The 18,917-nt window shown below is 38.5% G+C and overlaps 1 protein-coding gene across 1 annotated transcript in view; it reads right to left on the reverse strand.

Moving 5' to 3' along the window:
• Nucleotides 1-2,558: 2,558 nt before the first annotated feature.
• Nucleotides 2,559-18,917, reverse strand: part of PRR7 (proline rich 7, synaptic) — a 371,510-nt gene continuing 355,151 nt past the window's right edge. Inside the window, exon 3 of the mRNA XM_044069322.1 lies at nucleotides 2,559-4,466. Within this exon, the coding sequence (XP_043925257.1) occupies nucleotides 4,069-4,466 (398 nt within the window). The 3' untranslated portion in view covers nucleotides 2,559-4,068. The remainder of the gene's footprint in view (nucleotides 4,467-18,917) is intronic.

The following is an 18,917-nucleotide window of genomic DNA, read 5'->3' on the forward strand; positions in this document are numbered from 1 at the left end:
TATCCATTTAGCATCTTTGCTATATGTAAAGATTAGGGGAAGATGGGCAAAGGCTGCCAGCCTAGTCGAATAGAATTTGATACATAATTCTGGCATTTGTAAATATAAATGTAAAATACAGCCTTGAATCTTAAATGAAAGAAAACACTGTAAAATGTGAACTTCAAGATTGTAGCAACATTGCCATCTGCTGTAAGGAAAACTAAGCCAAGCATTTCAAATGTTCTTTTGAAGTTAAAATTATGTCTTGTATACCCTTTTGATCTAGATAGTGGTGCTGAAGACGCTAACTGAACACATTCTTTCTGTTGTCTTAACTTAAGGAATAATTACTAGAGTGTACATGTGAAATGTCTTTAATTGTTGTAGTTTCCTGAGCAGGTGTTATATTGTTAAATAATGTAGCCTTTTGGCCTGGGAACTAAGTGTCAAAATGATGTAATGTGTATACTGGGAAAACCTAAGTGTCAAAATTATGTAATCTGGGAGGGCCCAGCAGAGATGTTTTTTAGTGAGTTTAAAACTATTGTTCAAAGAGAGACTGTAAGCATTTTGATCTTGATATCCAACTCTCAGCATTGCCTTATGCTCTCTTTATGTAAGTAGTATCTTAGAAGTATGTTTTCTTGTAGAAATAGCTAGGACTATAAAGATTAGACTTAAGGGTTTTTCTGTTATATCAGAACTTTCCTACTGTATTGTTTTAAATTTCTTTGTGATCTCTGAACTTTTGAATAGCGCTGTGGTGTAGTAGTACTGTATTGTGTTTTAATTATTTATTTATTATTAAATATTTTAACAATCTTTTACCTGTGGCTGGTTTGTGTAGAGATAAGTAAGCTCTAGAGTACATTGCATGCTTATAAGTGATCCTGTAATAATTAATTGTGTGCCTTTAAATTGAAGAAAAAAAATCAATATGCACAATATCAAAGCTTGCTGCAATACTGATTGCAAAATTTCTGAAAACAAGGTGGAGTGAGCTCAGAGTTAATATAGTTAGAGAGATAGGTGTGGGGAGACCATTGTGTGGCTTAAACACTGATGTTACTGTAGTATTTCTTTTTTCTTTTTTTTTTTGTTAGGGAAACAAACAATATAAATGACCATAATCTGTAAATGTGTGTGCTGTCTTCATATGCTTTCTGATAGTCTGTATTCATATATAACTGTGGGGTGATTCTGTGACTGCAAACCAGACCTCTTCATCCATCAAGTCTGCCAAATATACCCATTTCTGGAAAGACTGCAGACTGTTGTAAACCAAAGCTGACCTCCTGAAAGTACTTACTTCTGCTTGGTATGTACACATTACATGAACTATCCCTGTACTTGTGTTCTTGGCTGTGTGCATGACTGAATGTTTTTCTGTCCAGGTGCATGCACATTGTACATGTCTGCGACCCAGTATTCATGGCTTTGTGCTGTATGTGAGTAACAGGACACTCTGTACTTGTTGTTTGCAGAAACAAAGCATAAGGATAGCAATGCCCTGCAGCCCTGCATGTTGTGTTGATGGTGGTATCTTACACAGGAGGGCCTGTTAGCTTTAGCTTGTTCTATGAGCAATCATGTGGCTGTATATTGTGTAATTATATACATATAGTGTGTTTGTGTGTGTGTGTGTGTGTGTGTGTGTGTGTGTGTGTGTGTGTGTGTGTATACAGGACCATTTATGTGTGAAATGTTGCCAAAAGTGACTTAATAGGAAAATCATCATGGCCTTATCTCTAGACAATAGTTTTGAAGATAGAAAAAAGTCTCTGATATGTGCATTTTATCAGTGCATCCTATCATCCCTCTTCATAAAATGTGGAAGAAAAACACAGAACCTCAGAATGGAAACATAGCTCAACATTTTTTAATTGTTTCTCAGGAGAATCACATGTTTCAGAACGAAGCAGCAAAGGTAACCAATGTCTATGCATTTGGTGTGAGAAACTCAAACAGTGAAATCATTTTCATGTCCTCTTTTAACCTTTTTTAAAATAATTTGTTTTGCAGTTCATCTGCATAACATGTCCTTGTATAAGTTTATGTAAAAAATCTGGCATGATCTTCAGCCATGAGAGAAAGCATAATTGAGATGGCATTTATAACACACTCAGAGACAAATGCAAATTTACTCTGTAATGCTTACACAAATTGGCACCATATCCTACTCCAAGGCAAGGAACAATAGAATGCAGTATTAGGGAGTCATTCAACCTCTAGGCACAGAACCAGAAAGCTAGTATTCCTTGTGTCTTATTAAAGAAGGATGCAAAAGGGATGGAAGAAAGAAACAAATTGTAACATTAACCTGGATGTGGAACTCTGGTATATACACTGGAGTAACAGTGAAATGCCACTGTGTGTCAAGTCAGTCTGTTACTCACATTTGGGTTCTTGATCTTTGTTTTAGGGTCTATGTTAAATGTTCAAACATCCAAAATGTCGAACATTACATGGTCAAGACCAAATGTTTGACATTTGGATGTTCGAACATCAAATTAAAAAAAAAAAACAAAAAAAAAGAAAAAACAAGCCCCCCTGCACCCCCCACACCCCCCTACTTATATACCAACTCCGAGACTGCACTTCAGTGCAGAAAAGGGAAATTCTCCCTATCTGCACCATACGGCACCATTGAAAGTCAATCCTCGAACACTTAAAATTTCGAATGTTTGGTCTCGACCATGTAACGTTTGAAATTTTGAGTGTTCGAAGATTTGTCAGGTACCCTTGTCTTACAGGTTGAGATGTTGTGGAATGAAGCTCTTGCTATCACCTTTATCATGCAAGCACATTTTCCCACTTCTGCATGCCTCCTTCTACAACAAATGAGCCTGGTATTCCTTTTTTGTATTGGAAAGAGAGTGGTAAAACACTTGTTTAGTGGTTCTCATAAATCAGTCGTTCAGTATTCTTAACACTACAAGTTACCTGCATATTGCTCATTTAAAGTGATCCAGTTGCACTTAATCTTGCCATACTCAGTTTACTCTCTTTGTCCTTATGCTCCCCAGTCCCACTTTTTAGATGTATAACACTAAGTTATATATTTTCTTATTCTTGCCCGCTGCATAGACAGAAGAGCCCCCAAATGGTGACACCATGATGCATCATTTAACAGGGCCGTCTGGTGGTGCTTACTGGTGTAAAAGAAGACAGTAAGCTAAGAGAGACTAGGGCTCAATCTTCACAAGCTCTGCCAGTTCCAACCTACATGATTCTAGAAAGAAGGGCAACCATAGGGTGAACTCAGTGTGTCCCTCTATGAAAAAGAATCAGTGAACCGTGAAACTTTGTAATGTACAGCTGACTAGGTACTCAGTAGCACTGTTTCTTAATGCTTTCGCCTGTTGTCAACCACAGCAGAAGACATAAATTCAACATATTATACAGAACATTTTAGACAGCAATTGTGACATGAAATAAATAGTACACACAGACTGTTAAGGGCATCCTTCCTTAAATGCAGACCCATTGGATACAAGAGACTTTCTTTAACATTTCAAATGTCTTCGATTTCTTTACAACTTGAATTCTAAAGTAGAAAATTTATAAACTTTAGGTACAAAAGCAAACACACATACACACCTGAGATATTTACAAATGTCACAACACTGCCAGTAAAAAGTCTCTTTGACTCCATTTCCGGAGGACACTTCAGAACAGTAGTAAAATGAAAGTCAGTAAAGACAAGGGTATGGCAGCTTTTTAACGGCTGTGTTTACAGTTTTGTTGTAAAGCAGTACCTGCTGCAATTCTACAAGAGATTATTGTGGTAACTCCAGGCCCACACATCTTTTTCCACGTCATGAAATAGCTTCATAGCTCATTTTCTGTCTAAAAATAACAACAATTTAAAAAAAAAAAAAGACTTTTGTTTTACATCAGCCCTTCCTGATTCAAAACACAAACAAAAGTGTGGTCTGCCTTCTAAATACCCTTTTCATCTTGCTCATATCAGAGTAGAGTTGAGGTCCGTCCGGTCCAGGAATGCGTTCTTGCACTCTATCGCACAGTTACCCTTAAAAATATCTCCTTCCAGAGGTAAGAATGCAACAGGGGAACAGCAAATGATTAAACTGCTGTAGTCCTGCCAAACATTGGAAGTGGTATTTGTATCCTACATGGTTGGTCTGGGAAACCCCTATAAAACCCAGAGTCTGTCCAGTGGTGAAGACCTCTTCGATAAGGCTCAACCTCATACACCATATGATTCCTATTGAAATCAATGCTAGAACGTAGACTGCTGTCTTGATGTGTACAGTCTGCAGTAGCATTTTGTATAAAACTAGGATATGCAGGCTTGTGGCTCTGAACAGGATCATGTTTTTCAGTCTTCTCAAATTTTTGGACTGGTGGCATCATACTTCGGTAGATTCCACGGGTATCTGAGAGGACCTCACTGTAGGGTGGTGGTGGTTCTGCCATAAGAACAGCTTCTTCATAACATGGTGGCTTGGAGAGGTCTGAATCTAAAATTTTACAACAGCAAACCAGTTAGGTTCAAACAGTGCATTTTTTTTCCTTTATTTCAAATTCGTAAAATAACCACTCTGCAATAATTTATCTAATCTAAGACATTTAGTACTGGATAGTTTTATACAGCTCTTATTACATTTGCAAGTTTACTATTATAATTTAAAAAATAACAGCTCAGAGTTACTAAACTTAAAAGTTTCAAATGCAGAGAGGCATACAATCCAGCTGAAGGCATTGCACATTACCATACTATAGACAGGAGAAATCACTGAATCCTCAAATGACTAAGCAGTCCTGCTGGAAGGGTTGTCCCAAATAAATTGGTGCCAGAATTACGGACAAAAACTAAATGACAACAAATACATTACTGTATCGTGTGGAAAGTCATCTACTCCCAGCAAACTATCACACTAAAAATGTGCCCTTAACAGTTGACCCATTTGTTCAGAATTTGGGAACATATGTGGAGAGTGACCTAATATTTGACCAACCTGGGTCCATTGTCATAAGAAAGTCCTTCTATATTGCACATCTTATTGGGACTGTTTCTAAATCTAGGGATGTCATTGCCCCGCTTAACTCAGCCATCATTAATCCAATCACTACGTATAATGTCCCCTTTGGCATGTATCTGTCCAGACACATGCAACACCTAGAACACCTACAGACAAACTTTACTAAAAGAATATAAGGCCTAAACAATATGTCCTACATGCACATGCACAAAGATCTGTTGATTTACTTGGCATCCTGCAGACTGTTAAGAGGTGACATGTGTCTGGCAAACAGGGTATCCTCCGACCCAATAATGAATAAATTTACTGCACATCAATAAGATAATTGTCTAGGCATCTACACCTGTTCTGCAGCATCAGCAGAATGGTTTGGAGGGACAGGTATGCCTCCCAGGGGATGATTTTGCTGTTGAACAGTCTCCCCATCCAAGTAAAACAAAGCTCATCCCTGTCTATATTCAAGCACAACTTGGATCTATGGATGGGAAACAAAACATTTACCTCAGGACTGCTCCCTGTCCTACTAATGGATAGAGGCAGCTTCTAAATGTTTTATCCCATGCACGGGTCCCCTCAAATTATGTATGGTGTGATTCCAGTCATTCTCACTAGGGGTAATCTATAATTATCGGCCAAAGGATGGGCAAAAATAATATAACACCAAACAGGATATGTTAATTCAAGCACCAAAAGGGAAACTGGCCAAGCTTGAGATGACCTGCAAGGGTAGCTAACCTAGTATTTACCTATGACTCTATGAACTATACTGTTTAGATTTACAAATATAGTCTACAGATTACAGTATAGAAGTGGCATGATACATTCTGAAAACCTAGCGTTGAGTCTCAAGACCCCATTTTAAAGAAGACTGTGTTTTTAAACAAAACATAATGGCTGGTTTTCCCAGTCTCTTAAAATGCACTTTGGGGTGGATGACCTTAAAAAAATTATATATATATATATATATATATATATATATATATATATATATATATATATATATAGCTATAGATATAAATAGTACGTGTGTGTGTGTGTGTGTGTGTGTGTGTGGATATGTAAGTCTGCATGCATGTGCATGTGTTTGCACAAATGCTTAAATGCTAAATACTGGTAATTTCACTGATCAGCAGTTGATACTCTCCCACAAAAAACAATGACTGGTGTCTTGGGTAATGAGGTGAGCAACTGAGCAACTGCTGTTAGGATAACTTTCTTGGGGGTCTTGTTCTTGAGTGACAACGAGGAAGATGATGAGGCTGACAACAGACTGGATCACTGGATGCATTCTTGTGTGGTTGTGAACAGATCTGCACTGTGGAGGGGGTCATGAAGGAGATGTACTCTGGGACAGCCTGTCAATTTACTAGACAGTCTATATTCCCATCCTTACTTGTAGTGAGGAGCTGTAAGTTATGGCCTAAAGAACAAGACTAGGGGGGGTTATGGCTAGACCAGTGACAGGATGGCAGCATAACTTCCTGTAGGCTCTCACTGACAGGTGGACATCCTGCAAAAGGGCCTCACTGAGACAGATGCATGGTGTCAAAGCCATGGTCTCAAGTTCAATGCCAAAAAGTGCATTGTCATCCCCTTTGATAAAAACTCTGCACCCATGAACTACCACATAGGCGGTAGTCTACTTAACACCAAAAGTGTGATAAGAGACCTTGGGACACAGGTGGACAGTAGTCTCTCCTTTGATAATCACATCATCACAGTGGTCAGGAAATCCTTCTACGTGGCACACCTCATCACAGAAGGTTTCTCATCCAGAAAAAAAAGAGGTAATTGCTCCCCTCTACTCATCACTCATTAGACCCATTATAGAGTACAATGCCCCTTTTGGTATATACCTCACAAGATATCTACAACAACTGGAAAGGCCACAGAAATACCTCACAAAGAGGATTACTGGCCTCAAATAGATGCCCTACGCATACTGACTCAAAAAACTCCAGCTTTACTCCGTTGCATATTGCCTACTCAGAGGCGATCTCTGCCTAACATACAAAGCTATGTCAAACCCAGAGGTGCTGGACATGCTCCACTTAAAAAAATCCCAATCCCTCTGAGCTACACACTCTAGGGACCTAAACCTTGTCACCACAATAAATAGAGCATGCTGGAGGGGATAGATTCCTGTCCCAGAGACTTCCCATACTCTGGAACAGACTACCTATCTATGTCAAACAGAGCTCCTCATTAGCACTCTTCAAGAAACATCTTGATGATTGGATGGGTAATAGGAAATTCACCCTGGGGATCACTTCTATGGTTCTGCTTGACAGGGGCACAGGAAAATAATTTTCTTGGGTGATGAAAGCCAGGGTACCTTTTTGGCCAGGCTTGTATAGGCCCTAGGGCTAATAGCCTAGTACCTACCTATGAACCTATAGAGGATACAGCTAACAAAGAAAAAATTCTTCTAGCATGGCTGAAAGAGGATGAAACAGATAATAAAATGTTGATAATGCTATAGCTTTGAGAAAGGGTACCGACTCCTCTCACACCACACTTGCTGCCATGCAGAAAAAAATGAAGTTCTAAAATGTTTTTTTCATAGGTTTATAGGATGATACTAGGCTACTGGCCCAGAGGCCCTTATAAGCCTAGCAAAGAATTTTGTCGATGTTTTCTCAAAGTCAGCACCTGTTTCCCCTGTCCAGCAGGGACACAGGTGGGATCCCAGGGGTTTTTCCCATACAGTCATCCAGGTTCCTCTTAAAGAGGGCTAGCGAGGCACTGTGCTTGACATGGAGAGGGAATCTATTCCACAGGCAGGAGAGTCTTTGGGACACAAATTTATCTTGCCAACAAGTTCTATTAATGTCACAGACTAGGTTAAGGCCTTGCGTGCGGGTTGCACGACTGGAGTTTGTCTTACGGATATGCAGCAACTCCATCAAGCCTGGGTCTGAAATGGCCTTGCTGCCTTACTGCTGAGCCACAATTGATGCAAGTAGTATTAAAGCAATGTTATGACAGCTCAAAAAAATAAAATCTTAACTTTACAAGAAATGGTAGATGACCTGATTAGTAGGTAACAACATCTGGATCACTGGATTGCCAGAACCCCCCCCCCCCCAGAGAACTTATACTGTTATGTGACCTTGTTAAGAACCACCATGAACTCACCACAGGAACAATCAATACGGAAGGGAAATGCTGGCAAATGCAATCCCTTTCAGACATGCTTAAATGGCAGTAGAATTGTTTGCAAAAAGAAAGGTTTATCCAATACAAAAATGAAAAGCAGGGGGCTTATCTGGAAAGACTGTCAGATAATGTTTAATGAGAACTACTCTTCAATCCTTAACAGGAAATGGAAAAACTTAGAATCAACTACCAGTTTCTGCTCCATAGCTTCCTAGAGCTCCATTACATATCCATCAATGTTAGTTATTTCCTTAAGAGCACAAATGTGGAGATTTACTAAATAGAGGCATGGGGGTCCCTACAACAAGGAAATATACACCAAGACAGATTACAGCACATTATTTCTATAAAGAAATGCAGTAGGAAGCCTCCAAGAGGAAGAGGACAGAAAATACTCCCAGAAGAGTACAAGAAGAAACACATAACACAAAAAAAAAAAAACACAAACAGCACAGGAAAGCACTTCAAAATAAACAGCAAGTAAGGAACCCCATCACAGTGAGAAAGACACTCTAGCATGCCAGATTTGAGACCTAAAATAGGGAAGATAGAAGGAAAGAGAAGAAAAAGGCTCTTGCATTGATAATAAAGGAGGCAGGAAACTTTTCTCTAACATAGTGGCTAATGTAAACATGAACAAGGCTAGTCCAAGAGTAAGGCAGAGAATACTAGGGGAATATAGTGGCTAATGTAAACATGAACAAGGCTAGTCCAAGAGTAAGGCAGAGAATACTAGGGGAATGGCATTGAGGAAGTATGCTGATCTATCGAACTCAATTTAAGGGAAAGTTAGTACAGGAAAAATGTTATGCTGAAATAACTTTTGTTGAACCTAAGAAATAATTCTTTTTTGCTAGGAGAGAGACACCCAAATACTTACGTACCTACACTGTAGAAAAAAGGAAAAACTCTACAGTTGGCAAAAGTTGTTTCAGTATAATCTGTCTGAACTGACTTTTGTTCAAATTGCAGTCAAGTGGACTCTGACTCACAAGATGAATGTTGTTGATCTTCCTCAGGCTTGTGGAGATGGAATCACTCATTTTTTCCATCAGCTCAAAAGCATCAGTATCCCGGAAAAAAAGGATTCAACTCTACTAAAAAATGAATATGCTCCTCAAAGCGACAATCAGTAAGAACACTCATTTTAAAGACTTTTGTTGGATTTTATGTTTATAGATAATTTGAGCTACATATAATAATGTAGTACACCACCTAAAGATATATTATGAGAGTGACATGTGATAATGAATAATGGTTAAAGAAAATCTTGCAGTAACAATATTATTTCAAAATGAAGTATAATGTATAATAAATGCATATTGGGTTTATGTACATAATTTAGGTCTAGTAGAAAGTAACTACATTGTTAATGTAAGGAGAGATTAGCAGATGCCCTATGCTGACCGCCTTAAAAAACTCTGTCGCATATCGTCTACTCAGAGGCGATCTCTGCTTAACATACAAGGCCATGTCAAACCCAGAGCTGTTGGACATGCTACACTTAAAGAAATCCCAATCCCTCAGAGACACATGCTCCAGGGATCTAAACCTTGTCATCACAATAAACAAAACATGCTGGAGAGATAGGTTCGTGACCCAGAGACTCTCCATACATGTCAAGCAGAGCGTCTCTTTGGCCTTCTTCAAAAGGAACCTTGACGACTGGATGGGAGAAAGGCAATTCACCCCGGGGATCACATCAGTCACCCTGCTAGACAGGGGTCCAGGAAGTAAATAGTGTGGGAAGAAATAGCCAGGGAATTGTTATGGCTAGGCTTGTATAGGCCCCAGGGCCGATAGCCTAGTATCAACCTATGAACCTACATAACTGTGAAAGTGGTTTCATACTCAGCCTTACTTCTCACCTCATCCTGACAGTGTGTAACACCAGGCTGGGTGGTGTCTGAGTAATATAAATGATCAGATAAACCTTGTTATGATGCATCTTGCATGGAAAAACATGAAGAATGACATTTTATCCCATAGTATTATCTCTATATTTGATGAATACTTTAATGCATTTGTCCTGTTGTGCATGATATCATGAGAAACACTCCTAGCAACAAAATAAGCCTGTATAAGGTATCTCAGTTTTATATTTTCGGCTTTTAACCCAAAAGACTTTGGTGCTTCATTTTGCAAACTCTTCTGTCTCCTTCATTCCCTGCATACCCAGAGGAATACCAGGGTCATGGACATGTACTGTCACTTCTGAAAGCATCACCTCAAGGACAGAAGACATAAGCCAAGACTATAATCGGTCCGCAATTTCAAGGTAGGTTTGTATAGAAAACCGTGTTAAATAAAGTTAAAGCATGTTTTACAAATCTGTAAAATATAAAATATTAGCCTAGCTTAGTGGTTTTATTAGCATTTGAAACATTATATGGAAAGTTTACATACTTTAAAATTAACACAGTGATGTATTGCTTTTGGGGAACTAATTCTAGTGGGATATCCACTAAGGAACAGGCCTCTATAAACATTAATCAGGCTTACTCAAGGATCCATCATACTGGAATAGTGTATGAACAGGTCAGTGTAGGGGATTTCATGTGAGCTTTACCAACAAAAACCTTGTCATTTGGTTAAACTTTCTTGCGTTTAAGGATGGTATATACCAAAGGGACGTATTGTAGCTCTGGGAATTGAAACTGAAGTTAAATGTGGTGGGGAGGAGGAATGGGATGGGATGGCAGACAAAACTCAAATTGTAGATTAGACTGCTCAGTTGGATGGTCTCCAACTAAGTTTACAAATTAGATTAGTTTTGGATGTGAACATTAGCAACATCACATGGAATATTGGGGGGTGTTCTTACTCTAAAAAAGGTAAAGAATTTCAAAAGCTTAAACGAAATAAAGGACAGTTGATATTAGTCCAGAAAACAGAATGATCATTGAAGACAGGAAGAAATTACTTTATAAAAAAATTCCCGGACTTGGTTATAGAGAGATTATCAGCAAACTGGAATGCAAAGAGAAGGGGAAAGCCTGGTTCAGACTTTATATGGATGACTGCATTCTGATTGCAGAAGGAATAGACTTCATGTTGCCAAAGATTCTAGACATATTCAGGGATTTTGCAGTGATAGCAGGGCTGAAATGAAATAAATAAGAATTAATCAGTTCTGGTTTGTGCTTGGTTGAGAAGGGATAATGACCTGTGTGGGAATATTAAGAGGTCTGATTTTCAAGAAAACAGTACTGGTGACTGAAAGCACACTGGGGGCCACTATTCACAAGAACATGACTTTGACCAAAAATAGAGTTAAGGAGTTACTGAGGAAAGGGGGAGTGATGCTTAGCTCTATTACAGGCAGAGTAAATGTAGTGGCTGGAATGACCATGTCCTTAATAATATATCTCATAATGAAGTGGAAAAGAGATGGGAAAAACACTTTAGGCACACTAGAAGACTTTTCAACCTAGTTTGGTTTTGTCAAGGGCAGATCATGTCTACTCAGCCTGGTGGACTTCTTTGAGAAGGTCTCCAAAGCAATGGATGAGGGCAAAAATAATTTACACTGCCTACCTTGACCTGGCCAAGGCATTTGACACAATACCCCACTCGGGCATTGTTGACAAACTCAGTAGGTTAGGTACAAACCCATATGTCACCCAGTGGACAGGACCCAGGAAGTTAGAATTGGGGAGTCCACCTCTACAAAGAGGCCAGTCATGAGTGGAGTCCCTCAGGAATCAGCCCTTGGACCGCTCCTTTTTGGAATTTACTTCTCAGAAGTCAAGGTCAATGTCAGTGGTCTCTGGCTGACTAAATTTGTAGATGATTGCAAATTAGAAGCTGTCACTGAATCTCACACTGACACAAATGTTTTCCAGGAGGGGCTGACACAGACAAACAACTGGTGTCAGAGCCATGGACTAAAACTAAAAGCCAAGAAATGCATAATAGCATCCTTTGGGAAGTCCTCCATCCCTGGTAAATATCATATAGACAACACACCCCTTAGAGCTGACCCAGGAGTCAAGGACTTAGGGACACACATAGATAGTAATCTAGCCTTTGATCATCACGTGTTTACAGTGGTGAGGCAATCATTCTATGTTGCGCAACTTATAAACAAAGGTATGGCATCTAAGTCCAAGGAAGTCATTGTTCCACTGTATTTGGCATTCATCAGACCTATCATTGAGTACAATGCCCCCTTTGGTATGTACCTAACCAGGTATATCCAACAACTGGAATGTTCACAGAGGTTCCTCATTAAAAGAATACAGGGCACAAGTAATATGTGCTGTGCAGACCATCTCAAGGCCCTATCCCTGTATTCTGTCTCCTACAGGCTTTTGATGGGAGATCTATGCCTGGCATACAGGGCACTGTCAGACCCCACTCTGATGGACCTCCTACGTATCCACAAAAAAATACAGTACCAGAATTACCCATTCTAAAGACTTAAACCTTGCCTATGTTGTAAATAGGACCTGCTGAAGAGACAGGTATGTATCTCAGAGTCTACCCCTTCTCTGGAACAGGCTCCCCATCCATGTGAAACAGAGTTCCTCCCTAACCCAATTCAAGTGCAACTTGAACAATTGAATGTGAAACTGGAAATTCATCCCTGGTTTGGCACCTGTGTCTCTAATGCAAACAGGTAACCTGTAAATGGTTCATCTCCCAGGCCCATGCTTACGCTTATCAAGGGGATCAGAACTTGTCAGAAATTTGGGATGCATGGCTAGGCTTGTGGTCATTAGCCTAGTAAACACCTATGAACCTATTCAGTGGGGTAAATTAAGAATATGGCTACACAACACCATCAGGAAGACATACACCAAGAAGTGCAGAACAAAACTGAAAACTTTTGGGTAATGGATCAGGCCCTATTAACTAACGGGAGGTAAACCAGTAAACATAGGAATACATTTACATAATTCCAAGAGTTACAATTAATGTATGGAATATCCTCATCACAGTGGCTTATATACCTGAGGTATAAACACTATTTTATGGAAACCCAGAACACAACAAAATCCAGGAGCAAGGGCTGTACCCTGGAAGATATGGTTTGATATTAAAAAAAAATAACAGATAGTAATATAGCCAGAGAAATATGTGTACATGCTTTAGGAGATCCCACAGCATATTACAAAGAATTATAATTAGGTGGGAATGAAAAGAAGTAATATCTAAATGATTCACAATGGTCTCAACTTTGGGAAAGCCATCATTCTTTATGATTATGGTCACAAATATGGGCTCAGCAAATGTGAATTTTTCATTTCTGGTATCTTACTGCTAGAAGATTCTATAAAGAAGGGAGGTTAGGATACAACAAATGCTTGAGATGCAGGGGTACCCCAAGCAGGAACTAAAAACATAATCTGGGAATATAAAAGAGCACAACAGAGACAGTCACAATTAGAGGTAATTTTACTTCACTTATTTAACAAACAATTGCAATGGCCATTGGAATTCTTAGTTCTGAGTATAGAAGAGGGAGACCCACAGTGGTCCAAAATAGAAAAACTGGTGATGATGCTTGTGTATATCATCAGGGAAGTATTATCAGAAGCAATAGAAAATACAACGAGTTCTATACATTTTTAAGACATTTCCATTTTAAAACTGAATCCTCATATAAAACTGTTATATCTCTGGAGAAAACTGTTCCATTTTTTCTCATAACTATGTAATATCTTGTCTGTGTATGAGAACTGTCTGTAATCTGGCACTTGCTTATAAATGACAAAGATTTCATAATTGGATTCTAAAAGGTATATATATATATATATATATATATATATATATATATATAATGACTACACGTGGTAGAAATGAGGTTTCTTTATAAGGACACTAAGCTTACTCTGCATGACATGGTGAGGAGACAGGAGCTGGTGACTGTTGGCTATATGTGTAGTACTGGGATCTTATAAGGATAACCCCCTATGCAGCTTCTGTTGTAGTTGTTCCATGTGTAACAGCCCACTGGGTTGAAACTACAGGGCAGTCTTAAGAAAGAGTCTGGAAAGGATGAAAGGATGATCTTTTTTTTCAGATGGGTTGAGAACCCTTGGTGTTCCCCACGTTTAGCATTAATTGTGGTCGTGGAAAACAGTTTTGTTCGCTCTTCTTTTCTCTGCTGCCTGTATGAGCCTTACTAAGAGAAGCAGAAGGAAACTGAATGGAAAGTAATGTGTCGCTATTAGCAATTCTCATTCCAACATTCAAAAAGGCTTAAACCTTTTACACTCTTCTCCAGTAACTCTATATTTAGCAATCAAGGAGCATAATTCAGGGGCATATACCCCCATGTTAACCAATTTTAGTGATTAGTCAATAGTGAAGATGAAATGTCTGCAATATACATGTAGCCAAAATGGCCAGTTCAAAAACGGTTGTGGTGCAGGGATTCAGGAGTTAAAACCACCTGTTTGATGGTATGTAAGACTTGTTTTTCCTACATAAAAATATAAATATTTTTTAAAAAAAAGTTTAGTTATGTTTAATGCTGTTTCATATATTTTTTTTCACAAAAAAAGCATTAAGGCTTGTTTAGTTTTATTTGTACACAAAATCATCAGTAGTCATTTGAGTCTTTACCAGGAAGCTGAATAGCATGGTATCAGAATATAGCATATGCATTAAGCAAGATTCCCAAAAGCACGTGCCATGTCTGTAGCTTCTCACACGGAGTGTGCATTTTGTCTGAGCTGGCAGGTTTAAAGACATATGTTAATACTTGTATCCATAATCACAGCAGCTATAATGTTTTGCAGTGAGCATGCCTAATTTAATCATACTATTAAAAGATATTAGGCAGATCCTTGGGAGTGAAACTCATCCGGAGTGCAGTCTGATTCTCAAGGTGAGACCCTGTGACCTATTTGTTCTCACTCAGTAAGGGAGAGAGCCCATAGGTGCTGTCATTCTCCTTGGAGGTGAAAATCAGGGTCCTGCAGTTAGCTGTCATTATGAATGAGTACAGGCCCCCAACCTAATACTTCCCAACATTGGCTTTGAGTCCAGTATTTGCTGCTATCCTAGGGCAATGCATGGGTAAATTATACATACATGTCTAATTCTCCCATCAACTGTGCAGCAGGGTCACCACCTCAATGCATATACTGCATACAGTACAGTAGGCCAGACCACCATCCTCCCCTGGAATGGACAAGTCAACAGCAGCTGATCACTCTCACGTACCTGATTTAAGTGGTAACTTTACCCTAATGCTATACAGCAGAAATACTTTGGTGTATCACTGGACAGCTCACTAAACTTCAATAATCACAGAGACATTGTTTCTACCAAAGTACTGTCACAATAAAAATTCTGTTATAGACTTTAATATCTTCTATCCCCAGCACTAAGAATGGCCTTAGCCAAAAGTGCCCTAACACCCATGCTTGAGCATAAGCTACCTGTGATAGCCCTTCACTCTGCATTCAATACCAAAAGAAAAAATCAAGCATCTGAAAATAAGAATATTTAGATCTGCCCTCCTAGTAGATTTTAAGTGCCATCACTGTATCCTATGTGATAAAATCTACTGGCTACCCATTACTAGCAGAGACACTTCCCTTCTGAGTAAATTGTAACAATTGGCTATTGAGCCTCCTAAAAGACTAAATAAGGGAGCAAAGCTCTCACATTATGAAGGATATTACTGTTACCCTTGGTACGACGGTATTTAATTACTGCCATTTCTCTCTGTATCAGTCATATATCCGTACATTTTCTTATACTGAATGGTGTGCTTTTTATGTACAAATTAAAACTTCTATAGATCCATACTTATTGCTGATTCTGTGATTACTGATACAATTTCTTACTGTACTGTTATACCCGGGTCATGACTGATAGGGGTCAGTAAACCAGCTCACTTACCCAGTTAATAAATTAAAAAATAAATAAAATAAAAGCTAGTTGACAGTTTTATAGAATAGTAATATGACCAATCAATTTTAGTTTACTGAAGGGATAAAGTAAAGTATCTTGAAAACAATAATCCCACGGACACTATACAGTTAGTGGAGTAATAATGCTGCAAGAAAAGAACAGAAAAGCATTTCCAATGATGCTTTATGGTCAATTAAATGAGGTAATTCAGTAATGCAGGGAACAGACAAATGGCATTTACTTTTGTGCACAGTGATCTCAGGTTGAGGAAAAAATTTGTTTGTGACTTAAAAAGGGTCTGTAGCTTAGCCATAAGGTAAGGAATTGGACAAAATGTGTCAGATAGGTGGCACTTATCTCCCACCATATATTCCATATATTCTAGAAGGTGACAATTGGAGGACAACATTTAAGAGGATAACTAAATTGCTGGCAGTTATAATAACAAATCAACCAGGTGGAGAAACATTGTGCTAGTATATGATGCAGACAGCCGAGTGTCAAGAGTGACCATTTATCAGGTGTAAATATCACTGAAGCTTCCAGAAGTGAAACCATGGAGCCAAGAAAATGGCAGAGTTGGGGAGTGATTAGACAGCACAGGCAATGAGACTGATGGCTTCTCTAGCATCAGAACAGAAGAACTGATGGATGAGAATTCAGTGATCATGAGGGGGATGTAGTAGCAAAAAAAAAGAGAGAAGAGATGTCGGTAAAAATAAAGAAAGCAAGGAAAGCACTGAAGGACGGACAACAAGAAAACTGGAAAGAAGTGAAGGAGGAAAAATAACCCGACACTGACCACTCTAGAAATAAAAAGGTGTGCTTTGTCTTCTAGGATGATGATGATATCATTTTGTGTTTATAAAAAAATAAGTTAATCCATTTAACTGAATGATCCCACTAAAAGGCATTGCATCTATATTTATTTCTTTTTTTGCAGTCGTTATTTTCCAATAAGAGCTGTGTCTGTAGTCACTGAAGTGTCCATCTGAATATGGTAGAGTAGGAGGTCTGTTATGTAGTGGCTAAGAGGTTGTAGTGATGTCCTTACAATAGCAAGGGGCATTTCTTTATATTTTCATTCTTGAAGCTGTTTTGTATGAGCTAGGTTATCAAATGGAGACCGTTTTAAAACCCGAAGGTCTACTGCCATTTTAGTAAAGATCAAATGCTTGCTGAAAAAAAAAATCAGACTATGAAATGTTTAAACTAAAAATTAAGAAGCATTACTCTCATATTCATGAATTCACTGTGGAAGAAAACTTCAAAGTCTAGCTGCTTTGTAGTCAAATGGACAGTACCCTGTAAGCATTTCAAGGTAATTCAGCGTCAAATTAACACCAAAAAAGTAAGTTAAAAGTCATATATACATAGACAGGTAGGGGTTAAATGGCTGATTAAATTTGTTTTAATTAGCGCAGGTAATATAAAAATGTGTAATTGGGAGAGAATAGCTTGAAATAGGCAGAAGCATCAAACTATGTGTTCTCTTCCCCAATACTTTGAAATAATAGCTAGATGTTCTTAAAGTGAGTTATCACATTATATGCGAAAGCTCTTATGTCTTCAATTTTACACATTAATTTGACATTGTAATTTTAAGTGGTAGCAATGTTTCTTGCCTTTTGCTTTGTCAAACACCCCTCATAAGTCATCTCTTTCTTTTCATGAGGTGCAGAAAATGACATTTGAGTATCCAAGTAGTTATTTTAAAATTGACAGCTCCCTTTTAGCAGGAAATGAAACAGAATTCTGCCTGACACTCAAATATGCAACCATATTTCTTGCAGATTAATTTTTTGCTATGTGTATTATTGGGTTTCTAGTTGAAAGATGTTTCATGTATTATTGATTAATGTAAACTAACGTATACCTGAAATGACCTGTAATGTGCACCCTACTTGCACACAATACAGACCATTACAGGTATGTCTAACTTATGTGCGTCTCACGTCTGATCATGTATATCCATAGCTGTCTATATTACATAATGCATCCTGTAATGTGTTTTATGAAATATATATTGAGTGTAATAGAAGTAACAATCCCTGGTCAACCTCTAAAACAGGGGTACCTTACAAAACATTTGCATGTTGGTAAAGTAAGCCTATGTAGTCTGTACTTTAACTACATTAAACATCCTACCGTCTCTTCCATCCCTAAAGTAGCCTTTCTCTACTGACCTTTCTCCTCTTGAATGCCTGTGTCTTACCACTTCCCACTCCTACAGCCCATCCCATGGGTGTACAACTCTCTTCATGAAGAAGCTTTTTCAGAGCTCCAGACAGTAGTTAATTAATTACAATCTTCTGCATAGGCCTACCACACCCTTCCTGTTCAGGATGACCCCTTCACATCCCCTAGTATGAGCTTGAGCACTAGTACTCAATTTTCTATTTCTTCCGGAAGATACTAATGTTTCATTGTGTCTTTACTTACAAAGCTTTGACGCAAGTTAATTTTGTCTAACATAAATCGTGTCACTTTGTTATATATACACTGTTATTTAATATTTAGCTAAGGAAAGTCAAGCCTAAGGGGCTGGCTGTGTACTAGCATTATGCTTGATTTGTATAACATTAAATGTCTGATCATGTGCTGGTCAGATTATCAAACCTCAGTGTTGGGAATATGGGTACCTAATTTAAAAGTGCCAAACTATTTTCCATGGGAGGTGCCAGTTTGATGTTGTTCGCCTACAAGAGACAAACCAGAAAATTAATGAACCAAAGAAGTTGTATACCAAGTGGATGGGTACAGGGCAGGCTAGGCATTTGTGTGCTACCATTTCTGCAAGGGGGATTTGTTCTTGTTAGAAGAAGTTTCACACTGGGTGCAGTTGGCATAATGGTTAAAATCTTAACCTCACAGATACAAGGTACAGGTTTAAGTCTG

Source organism: Protopterus annectens, chromosome 4.part0 (assembly GCF_019279795.1).
Source record: "Protopterus annectens isolate FY-2018-M chromosome 4.part0, PAN1.0, whole genome shotgun sequence".
Taxonomy (NCBI): domain Eukaryota; kingdom Metazoa; phylum Chordata; order Ceratodontiformes; family Protopteridae; genus Protopterus; species Protopterus annectens.